This window comes from Chiloscyllium plagiosum, unplaced genomic scaffold (assembly GCF_037043375.1).
Source record: "Chiloscyllium plagiosum isolate Xiang-an unplaced genomic scaffold, Cpla_swu_hap1 HiC_scaffold_27, whole genome shotgun sequence".
Taxonomy (NCBI): domain Eukaryota; kingdom Metazoa; phylum Chordata; class Chondrichthyes; order Orectolobiformes; family Hemiscylliidae; genus Chiloscyllium; species Chiloscyllium plagiosum.
In genome coordinates this window covers 11,995,975-12,007,981 of record NW_028270165.1, presented here as the reverse complement: position 1 = coordinate 12,007,981, position 12,007 = coordinate 11,995,975, and the positions used below count along the sequence as shown (strand labels likewise).

The following is a 12,007-nucleotide window of genomic DNA, read 5'->3' as shown; positions in this document are numbered from 1 at the left end:
TTCTACAGGTTAGGGTGAAGATCTAGACCCCCTCAATCGGGCTCTTGGTCCAAGATCGGTTAAAAGAATCACTAGGAGTACGATCTATTTAAAACAAGGTTACCAGTTTAATGAAATAAGGCATAGATTTATCCAGCAATACAGAGGTTAAAAGCTTCTATGTTCCGTGACAAAATTACACAATTACATTCGAAAATTACACGTTTATGTTTTTTAAGAGACAGCACAGCCTTAATTTCAAGAAAAGACCAATCAAATGTAATAAGGTGACATGATTGACAGCAGGTTAATCCAATGATATTTCCTGGGAAACAGATTATTTTACTTACAAAATCATCCCATGCTTACTAGTTCAAGGTTAGTTCGAATACCAAGTTACTTATGATTTATATTATGAAAACTCCATTGTTCTCTTTTATTTCTAAATCCAACCAACTCAGCAAAGCAACAATTCCATTTCAGTGTCAAATCATAACCTGAAGCCATTTTGTTATGTTATTTTGGATTGAAATGCCATTTTGTGGTTCATAAAAACCTACATACACCTGTTGCTCCTAACAACAGCCTAAATTCAAATTTTAAATCCTCATCTCAATAAAGCAGCAGTTGTCTCATTACCCAAAAGGGTGAGACCACAAACGATATAATTACAGTTTTGATGACTAATAATTCCTGAAAATCCTCCTACAGAAAAAAAACTAAGAGCTACATATCCCAAAGAGTGATATTACTGTTTTGTAGAGATTTTGGATTTTTCCATTCTCTGCAAAACTCAAGGAAGACTGTGTCCCTACAGCTACAGCACGAGGAGTACTTACTTTATTCAAAATATTAACCAGGGTTCGTGTAGACCTTCCCAATAAGAGGCCTATCTTTGTGACTTCCTTGAAGCTGTTCAATAGATGGGTCTTTCGGTAAGAGATGCGATTATTGTCCAACAATGGTTCGACTCATCCCATAATTGGGAAGACATGGGTGCCATTAGGGGTCAAAGAGTCTTTTGCTGAAGTCAGGACGTAACAGACCACTTCATTCCTGCCAAATATTATATTGTGACTTTGAAGAAACATATTGTGACTGAAAGATAACATTTCCCTATCTTCTCTTTTGCGGCATGACCTAATTGGATGGGGCAAGGCTTACCAGGGCTGCCCATAGCACAATTGGTATCAAACTGGCACACAACACCTTTGGTAAAGACCATTTAGACCTGTTCTGTAAATGAACTGTTCAATCTCTGACCACTGCAATAGTCATTCTTGGTAATGTTCAGTCTCTCAGCAGACAAGGACATCTTCCTGGCATAGTTGGTACATAGTCTCTGGTTGCTCAGGATCACACAAGTAAACTGTCCCTTCTTGTGCACCAATGCTGGCAATGGCAAGTTCACACAGCAGGGCAAGTTCGATCTTTATCATCTCCCCCCTTGCAAGGGGCTCGTCTGATGAGCTTGCAATGATGGAGATGAACCCAGGGGGAGATGAGGATTTAAATTTTGAATTTAGGCTGTTGTTAGGAGCAACAGGTGTATGTAGGTTTTTATTAACCACAAAATGGCTTTTCAGTTTAAAATAACATATCAAAATGGCTTCAGGTTATGATTTGACACTGTGAACTTGAATTGCTGCTTTGCTGAGTTGGTTGGAATTAGAGATAAGAGAACATGGAGTTTTCATAATATGCATCATAAGACAGTAATTTGCTATTCGAACTAACATTGAACTGGCAAGCATGGGATGATTTTGTTTTACGCACAATCAGTTTCCCAGGAAATATCATTGGACTAACCTGCTGTCAATCATGTCACCTTATTACATTTGATTGATCTTTTATAATTAAGGCTGTGTTGTCTCTTAAAAAAAACACAATCACGCAATTGCACCACGGAGCACAGAAGCTTTAACCTCCGTGTTGCTGGACAGAATTGCATCAGGCTGCCTTACTTTATTAAACTGATAACCTTGCTTTGTACAGTCCGCATTCTGTTGATTCTTTGACTGATCTCGAGACCGAGGGGTCCCGCTTGGGATCCAAATCTTCAAGGGTGGATTGGCCAGGCTAAATTCCCTCATAGTGTCCAGGAATGTGTAAGTTCGGTGTATTACTCTGGGATAAGTGTAGGGCAATAAGGGGAGGGATATGGGTGAATTACCATTCAGAACGTTGGTTTGGACTTGTTGGGCTGAGTGGCCTGCTTCCATGCTGTGAGGATTCTTTGAAGGGAAGGGATTTTTGCAAACTGCTCTCCTTCCGTCTGCTGCAGAGCTCCACTGTCGGCCTGCCCCGTTTTCGACATCACAACGCGAAAGTGGCCATATCGGTTTCAATGTAAACCACCCTCCTCTGGGCAACTCCTCATCCTGGGAGGGAGAGGGGGGTGGGGGGAAATCTGTTCACTTGTAGCAACTGGGGTGAATCTAGCGAGGGAGTCTACTCTGACAACTCAGGTATGTGTCTTAATTACCCGGGTGAGGAGGGACGGATGATAGTAATTGGGGAGGGGAGATACCTTTTTCTATTTTTAAAATGCATCTGATTCCCACAAATAAATGCATCGGGTTCAAGTACAGCACGTGCAATGATCCACATTGCAGCTTCAAGCTGGCAGCAACAGTTTTACATCCTCTGTTCTTCCTCCGTCTTGGTTCCAGCACATTTGGCTTCCTTCCCTCATTCCTCTCCCCCCCCCGGAGGCGTTGATGCTTCCAAGCTGACCCTCACAAGTTCGGGTTGTCCCTCCATTCTTTCCCAGTTTTCAAAACCCACAAAAGACAACTTTCCCAATCCTCTGCGTATCGGAATTGGGAGGTTATGTTGTGGCTGTACGGTACATTGGTTAAGCCACTTTTGGAATATTGTGTGCAATTCTGGTCTCCCTCCTATCGAAAGGACGTTGTGAAACTTGAAAGGGTTCAGAAAAGATTTACAAGGATGCTGCCAGCGTTGGAGGGTTTGAGCTGAATTGTTTAGGGCTGTTTTCCTGAGTGTGGCAGAGGCGTTTGTATACACCTATACAATCATGAAAGGCATGGATTGGGTAAATAGACAAGGTATTGTCCCCTGGGTTTGGGGGTGTCCAGAACAAAAGGGTAATAGCTTTAGGCTGAGGTGGATGATCAAAGATTAAAAAAAAACCTAAGGGCAACTTTTTAATTCAGAGGGTAGTGAGCGTAAAGAATGAGCTGCCAGAGGAAATGGTGGAGGCTGGTACAATTACAATATGTGAATGGCATCTGGATGGTTATATGAATAGAAAGGGTTCAGAGGGGTATGCGCCAAGTGCTGGCATATGGGACTAGATTAATTTAGAATATCTGGTCAACATGGATGAGTTAAGACCATAAGACATAGGAGTGAAAGTAAGGCCATTCAGCCCATTGAGTCCATTCTGCCATTTAATCATGGCTGATGGGCATTTCAGCTCCACTTACCCGCAATCTCCCTGTAGCCCTTAAATTCTTGATCTCTCAGGGAATTATCCATCTCTGCCTTGAAGACATTTACGTCCTGGCCTCCACTGTGCTCCATGGCAATGAATTCCACAGGCCCACACTCTTTGGCTGAGGAAATGTCTCCTCATTTCTGTTCTAAATTGACCCCCTCTAATTATCAGGCTGTGCCCATGCGTCCTAGTCTCCCCTGCCTAATGGAAATACCTTCCCAGCATCCACCCTTTCTAAGCACTGCATAATCTTGTAAATTTCTATTAGATCTCCTCTCAGCCTTCTGAAAGCAAATGAATATAATCCCAGGATCCTCAGCCATTCATCGTATGTTAGGTGTATCGTTCCAGCGATCATCCATGTGAATCTCTGCTGGACACACTCCAGTGCCAGTATATTCTGCTGTTACTGCCGCTGAGTCACACCTTGAACCCTGTTTAGTGGGTGAAGTGGGAGGGGCAAGAGGATCCTTTCTGCCGGACTGATGCACATCCACTTTACTTCCGATGGGGGCTGATGCTCTCTGACAGCACCTTCCCTACGGAATTGATCTGCAGGAGCAGATGGAGGACATTTTTATCCTGGATGGAGCGTAATGTTTGTCCAAGCACTGCAGATAGATCTGAAAAAGATACATCTTGTCTCTGTCCCATTGAGTCTCCAGCACAGGGCCAGGTCGGTTGGCTCAGTTGGCCTCTGTCAGTGTTTTCGCTCTGCCTGAACCTCTACCTACCCCTCTTCATCGTCCCTTCCCACCCCTCATCAGCAAACTGATATCCCCCACTTATCGGACGTTTGCTTTCTGCCTCTGTCTAACTGCCCCCTTCTTTTATACCCTTGATGACATATATCTAATTGTTTTTAATGATAGGATTGTTCCTCTGTTTTCAAAACCATCAGATTGAAATTTAATAGGTTTTTGTAGCCAAAGGGCCTGGTTTAAATTGATTGGCTCAATTGAAAAACTGTTTTCTTGGCCTGCTAACAATACGACCTTTTGATACAAATGTTTCAGCTCTCTGTTGTGACAGTGATTCTCCTTTAAGAAGATTATGTTGTTCTTGGTATTTTTTTGAAGAGGGGTTGTAAAAGGCAGAGGTTCCAAATCATCTGGGGTTAGGGATTTTGCTAATGGCCAACAGATACTGGCTAAGGCATCAATCAGGGAAAAGGGTTTGAGATTTTTTCTAAAATGCTTGTACAATGAAAGGACAGTTCTGCATTTTGTTTACCCTGGTTTGGTTTGAGTTTTAGCAAGCAGTCTGTCCAAAGCTACAGGGGGAAGAAAGGTACCCTGATTCAACAGATATTTCTGGCTAACTCTCTCTCCAACATCTCTCCTGTAAGAATCTGTGCATGAACTGACCTTTTTTTGCCAGAGGGGTGTGTTTATTGGAATGTTGCAGGAAATCGGAACTGCAGCTTTTTGAAGTTGCGGGGAGATTGTGTCGGTTGGGTTTTCAAACGGCTGTTATTCTACATTGTTTTCTTTGTTTGTGTTTCATTCCATGGTGTGTAAATAAATTCTGTTTTCCTGGAAACCAGCTGCATCACTCCTGGGATACCTCTGCCTAAAACAACCAGTAAAGTTAGGGTCTGGCCTTGTCCATAACACTATACCTACAAATTGTGTTTCCAGCAAGGATGTTGTGAAACTTGAAAGGATTCTGAGCTTGGAGGGTTTGAGTTATAGGGAGAGGCTGAATAAGTTGCAGATATTTTCCCTGGAACATCTGAGGCTGAAGAGTGTAGAGATTTATAAAAACATTAAAGGCATGGATAGGGTAAGTAGTCAAAATCTTTTTTCCAGGGTGGGGAAATCCTAAACTAGAGGTTTAGAATGAGGGGGAAAGATGTAAAAGGGACCTGAGGGGAAACCTTTTCAAGGAGAGGGTGGTACGTGTAGGGAATGAGCTGCCAGAGAAAGTGATGGAGGCTGGTACAATTACAACATTCAAAAGGTATTTGGATTGGAACATGAATAGGAAGAGTTTAGAGGGATATGGGCAAGTGCTGGCTAATGGAACTGGATTAATTTAGGATATCCGGTCAGCATGGACGAGTTGGACTGAAGGGTCTATTTACCTACTGTGCATCTTTTTTGGCTCTAAGTCCCTTAAAAAAAAAATACCACATTGGGTTTCAGAGTTCGGTTGAGGCAATGTTACTGACAGGCCCCTCTGGTTCACACATAAACTATCTGTCCTGTTACAGAGTCAGAGAGATGTACAGCACTGAAACAGACCCTTCAGTCCAACTGGTCTATGCCAACCAGATATCCAAAATTAATCTAGTCCCATTTGTCAGCATTTAGCTCATGTACCCATCCAGATGCCTTTTAAATGTTGTAATTGTACCAGCTTCCACCACTCCCTCTGGCAGCTCATTCTGTACATACACCCCCCTCTGTGTGAAAACTTGCCCCTTTGAGGTCCCTTCTAAACTTTTCCCATCTCACCCCAAACCTCTGCCCTCTAGTTCTGGACTCCCCCACCCTGGGGGAAAGACCTAGTGGTTTGGCCAGCTGTATCACTCCTGGGATGTCTCTGCTAAAAGCTCCTCATGCATTTTTATAAATCTCTATAAGGCCACCCCTCAGCCTCCGATGCTGCAGGGAAAATAGCCCCAACCTATTCAGTCTTTTACTGTAGGTCAAGCCCTCCAACCCTGCAAACATAGTTGTCAATCTTTTCAGAACCCTTTCAAGTTTCACAACTTGCTGCAAACATGTCGGCTTTGTTCATCTGACGTGGGAGAATTTTCTGTATGATGTCTTCTATCTGAAAGAGCCCTCCCCTATGCTGCGACAGAGGCACAATGACTTTCAAAATCCTGACAAACTGTTATCAGTCCAAGATTCATTTGTAGAAGCTTCTCAATCACATCTGTAAATGCACCAAATATATTTAAAAATGAGTCATGAATAAAGGCTGCATTAATTTTTATTGTGAAGTTCTACTCATACATCTCAAATCAGAGCATACAAACCTGGTCAGAAGCAGCCTACGGAGTCTAAGATGCCACTGGCTATTTCCCAAACAGGACTGACTTTGCAAGAAACCATAGACATTTGAAATGAATGGGGTGCCATACATTTTAAGATCAGGTGAACCTAAGAGGCACTGCATTACCTTAGAAATGAGAGATCCTTGACACACACAGCTGAAATCATTGCTGCGCTATTATTAGCAAATTGGAATTAAGGCTGGTGTTTTTTTGCTGGAGCAGAGGAGGTTGAGAGGCGAAGTTTATAAAATCATGAGAGGTATAGATAAAGGTAGTTGTCTCTTCCCTAGGGTGGGGAAGTTCAAGACCAGGGGGCACATATTTACAGTGAGGGGAGGAAGATTGACAAAAAGACAGGTGGGGACAAATGGTTTTGCAGAGTGTGGTTCACATGTGGAATGAACGTCCAGAGGAAGTTGTGGGCACGGGTACAATTACAACATATAAAAGACATTTGGATAAGTACGTGATTAGGGGGAAAGGTTTGGAGGGAAAGGGAGAGGTTGAATAGGTTGGGGCTGTTTTCCCTGGAGCATCGGAGGCTGAGGTGCTGCCTTTTATGGGTTTATATAACCATGAGGGGCATGGATAGGGTAAATAGTCAAGGTCTTTTCCCTGGGTTGAGGTCGTCCAGAACTAGAGGGAATAGGTTTAAAAGTGAGAGGAGAAAAATTTTAATGGGACCTGAGGGGCAACTTTTTCACGCAGAGGGTGGTGCGTGGATGGAGTGAGCTGCCACAGGAAACAGTGGATGCTGGCACAATGTCAACATGAAAAAGGCACCTGGATGGGTGTATGAACAGGAAGGGTTAGAGGAATACAGGGCAAGTGCTGGAAACAGACCCTTTGGTCCAACTTCTCCATGCTGACCAGGTATCCTAAATTAATCAGACCAAAGGGTCTGTTTCCAGCACTTGGCCCACATCCCTCCAAACCGTTCCTATTCATGTCCCCATCCAGATGCCATTTAAATAATGTCATTGTAACAGCCTTCACTTCTTCTGGCAGCTCATTCCATACATGTACAACCCTTTGTGTGAAAAAGTTACCCCATAGGTCCCATTTAAATCTTTTCCCTTTTGCCATAAACCTATTCCCCCTGTTTCTGGAATGTCTAACCTCCAGGGAAATGACCTTGTCTATTTGCCCTATCCATACCCCTCATGATTTTATAAACTCATATAAGGTCACTCCTCAACCTCCCATAATCCAGAGAAAACAGCCCCAGTCTACTGTAGCCCAAACCTTCCAACCCTCAGCAACATCCTGGTAAATCATTTCTGGTGGAGAAGTCAATGATTTGGGTTAATACCTGAAACACTGACATCACTGCTGGTGCTGCCTGGCTTGCTGTGTTCTCCCACCCTCCTGCTTGCCTACTTTGGATTCCAGCATCTGCAGTTTTTTTTGTCTCTAACCAATGGCAGAGCAGACTCGATGGGCTGAATGGCCTAACTTCTACTCCAATGGTCTCACAGGCTTAGGTTTGTGCGGATTGTTTCAGTGGGAATGTGCAATCCCAGGCTCAACGAGCAGCAGCGCCCAATGGATCAAAGTTCATAGAATCACAGAATCCATACAGTGTGGACACTGGCCCTTCAGCCCAACAGGTTCATACTGACCCTCCAAAGAGTAACCCACCCAGACCCATTTCCCAACCCTATTACTCTACATTTACCCTGACTAATGGACCACACCTACACATCCCTGAACACTGGGACAATTTAGCTTGGCCAATCCACCCCAACTTTCACATCTTTGGTTTGTGGGAGGAAACCGGAGCACCCAGAGAAAACCCACGCAGGCACAGGGGGAGAATGTGCAAACTCCACACAGACAGTCACCCCAATGGTGGAATCGAAGCCAGGTCGCTGGCACTGAGGCAGTGCTGCTAACCGCTGAGCCACTGTGGGTGTGGGGTGCAGTCCAGCAGAAAACAAAAAAAAAAGCCCATCGACTCTTCCACCACACCCACTGCCAGAAAGGGCAGGAAGTTCAGTCCTGGGGGTGATCCACAGCAACCTCACCGGCAGAATCAGATTGTTGGGAGCGCTGGTGTCCCCGCTGGTGCCTTTGCAAGTTGCAGAACTGAGTGAAGGCCTTCCCGCACTCAAGGCAGCTGAAGGGCCTCTCCCCAGTGTGGACCCGCTGGTGCTTCAGCAAAGTGGAGGCCTGGGTGAAGGCCTTCCCGCACTCAGGGCAGCTGAAGGGCCTCTCCCCAGTGTGGACTCGCTGGTGCTTCAGTAGGTCAGAGGAATTGCTGAAGGCCTTTCCGCACTCAGGACAAGCGAATGGCCTCTCCCCAGTGTGGACCCGCCGGTGGATCAGCACGTGGGAGAAATTGCTGAAGGCCTTCCCACACTCGGGGCAACTGAAGGGCCTGTCCCTAGTATGGACCCACCGGTGGGTAAGCAGGTTGGAGGCATGTGTGAAGGCCTTCCCACACTCACGGCAGCTGAAGGGCCTCTCCCCTGTGTGGACCCGCTGGTGGGTCAGCAGGGCAGAGGAATCGCTGAACCCCTTCCCGCACTCTGGGCAGGAGAATGGCCTCTCTCCGGTGTGGACACTCTGGTGCCTCAGCAGGGTGGAGGCCTGGGTGAAGGTCTTTCTGCACTCAGGGCAGCTGAAGGGCCTCTCCCCCGTGTGGACCCTCTGGTGGGTCAGCAGGGCAGAAGAACTGCTGAACCCCTTCCCACACTCTGGGCAGGAGAATGGCCTCTCCCCGGTGTGAACCCGCTGGTGCTTCAGTAGGTCAGAGGAATTGCTGAAGGCCTTCCCACACTCGGGGCAGCTGAAGGGCCTCTCCCCCGTGTGGACCCGTCGGTGCCTCAGCAGGGTGGAGGAACTGCTGAATCCCTTCCTGCACTCAGGGCAGGAGAATGGCCTGACCCCAGTGTGACTGTGCCGATGAGCCTCCAGGGCAGACGGAACACAGAAGCCTATCCCGCAGTCACCACACTTCCACGGTTTCTCCATAGGGCAGGATTCCTCAGGTTTCTCCATGGCCAAAGCTTCAGCTGCACACAAATGTGTGTACAGCCTCTACCTGCTGTGAATTCCTTTCCAGGCCGTATAACTGTTTTAGGTTCCACACTCAGTGCAACAGTAGGAACTCTCGTCCAGACCCAATGATGCTGAAAACGTACTGAACCACAAAGCTTTGCTCTTTTCCACAGAATCTTAGTCAAAAATAGTCACAGTCGCAATGGATTAAGCGACTGTCAGACATTGACGTGAAAGTGAGGACTGCAGATGCTGGAGAGTCAGTGTCAAAGTGCAGTGCTGGAATGGTACAGCAGGTCAGGCAGCATCTGAGCAGCAGGAGAGTCGACGTTTTGGACATAAGCCCTTCGTCTGTTGATTTTTAAACTTCAGTCTTCAGATCAAATACTCTGTAAAAATAAATTACAAAAGTGATCACTGTCAGTCCAGGGTAAGAATTCAGAACAAGCTTCTATTTTGTGCAGAACATTTTTTTCCTTTATTATTCCACAAAATTGAAAGCACCATCCCACTCATACACTCCCTCTCTATTCTCACTCCGCTCTAACTAATTCTCCTGAAGGTGCTGCTTCAGGTTCTTACAGGGGCAGAAAAGCAAAAACATCAAGACTTACATCCCTTTTGAATTTTGGATAACTCCACCTGAAAGTTTATATTTTCCACGACATTGGGATACTGCTCCGAGTGAGCAGATCTGATTTTGGGATGCCAAAAAAACTGTATAAATTCACGATGAACCTGCAATACAGCTTCATTACAAACAACAAGACACAAAATGGTTAACGTCCTGGGGGGGCATCAAGGCACTGACACCAACACCAGTGAGAAAGTGAACATACAGATGTGACAAACATCAGTCTTTCATCTTTTAGAATGGGTTGCAGGTAAAATGAATATATAAATCCCAGATCTTCTTACAGGTCACCTTCTCAAGATAACAAGGTTTTGTAACAAAAGGTGACATCTCAGCTCAGACAATGCATTAAAGGTGCGAGGTTAAGTGTCTGTCTGCATCCCAATATTGAATCAGGCTGGTTTTCTTTGACAAAGTGGAATTTACAAAATATTATATATATTCACCGCCTATATTGACTGCCTGCAGATTTGCAGTTTTTGAGCAAAATCGAATTTTTGGATCAGAAATTAGCTAGCTGAAAGAAGACAGAGGGTGGTGGTTGATGGGAAATATTCATCCTGGAGTTCAGTTACTTGTGGGGTACCGCAAGGGTCTGTTTTGGGTCCACTGCTGTTTGTCATTTGTGAAAATGATCTGGATGAGGGCATAGAAGGATGGGTTAGTAAATTTGCGGATGACACTCCGGTCGGTAGAGTTGTGGATAGTGACAAAGGATGTTGTAGGTTACAAAGATACATAGATAAGCTGCAGAGATGGGCTGAGAGGTGGAAAATGGAGCTTAATGTGGAACAGTGTGAGGTGATTCACTTGGGAAGGATTAACAAGTATGCAGAGTACTGGGCTAATGGTAAGATTCTTGGTAGTGTAGATGAGCAGAGAGATCTTGGTGTCCAGATACATAGATCCTTGAAGGTTGCCACCCAGGTTGACAGGGTTGTTAAGAAGGCATATGGTGTGTTAGCTTTTATTGGTTGAGGGATTGAGTTTCGGAACCATGAGATCATGCTGCAGATGTACAAAACTGGTGCGGCCACATTTGGAGTATTGTGTACAGTTCCGGTCACTGCATTATAGGAAGGTCGTGGAAGCTTTGGGAAAGGTTCAGAGGAGATTTACTAGGATGTTGCCTGGTATGGATAGAAGGTCTTATGAGCAAACGGTGAAGAACTTGAGGCTGTTTTCGTTAGAAAGAAAAACATGGAAAGGTGACTTAGTAATCAGAGGGTTAGATAGTTTGGACAGTGAATGCCTTTTTCCTTGGATGGCGATGGCTAGCACGAGGGGATATAGCTTCAAACTGAGGGGTGATAGATATTGGACAGATGTCAGAGGTAGTTTCTTTAGTCAATAGTAGGGGTGCGGAACGCACTGCCTGCAACAGTAGTAGATTCGCTAAATTTAAGGGCATTTAAATGGTCATTGGATAGGGATATGGACGAGAATGGAATAGTATAGGTTAGACGGTCTTCAGATTGGTTCCACAGGTCAGCACAACATCGAGGGTCGAAGGGCCTGTACTGCGCTGTAATGTTCTATGTATCTGCAAATATTCTGAAAATATAAGTTCACCCCATAGACTTTTATATACGTGTGCGCATGCATGAGAGAAAGCAAATGTCTATTTCTGTGCTGTTTATCTCTGTCTAGTTGATAACAAATGCTTTATTTCTGAGGATATAAATATTGTTACAAATCAGAGCTGTGTAATAATAGTTAGATGTAAGTGAGAGAGAGTTCCTCAAATTGGGCGCTATAAGAATCCTGGGAGACCCTTTATTTCTGGTCTACTTCCTAATGAACAAACATTAAGCATTGTCACCTTTTTTTTTGTTTAATTTCCCTGCTACGACGAGTCTCTCTGTCTGGATGGTTGACAGGCTGGGAAATTGTGGGTTAGGCCTTGATTGGCTGAATATTT

At 44.9% G+C, this 12,007-nt stretch overlaps 1 protein-coding gene across 1 annotated transcript; it reads right to left on the bottom strand.

Annotated features, from left to right (window-relative positions):
- Positions 1–8,312: 8,312 nt before the first annotated feature.
- Positions 8,313–9,547, bottom strand: LOC148143121 (uncharacterized). The gene has a single exon (XM_087974050.1). It carries the CDS (start codon positions 9,450–9,452, stop codon positions 8,445–8,447), a length of 1,008 nt encoding a protein of 335 aa, XP_087830176.1. The 5' UTR covers positions 9,453–9,547; the 3' UTR covers positions 8,313–8,444.
- Positions 9,548–12,007: the final 2,460 nt, after the last annotated feature.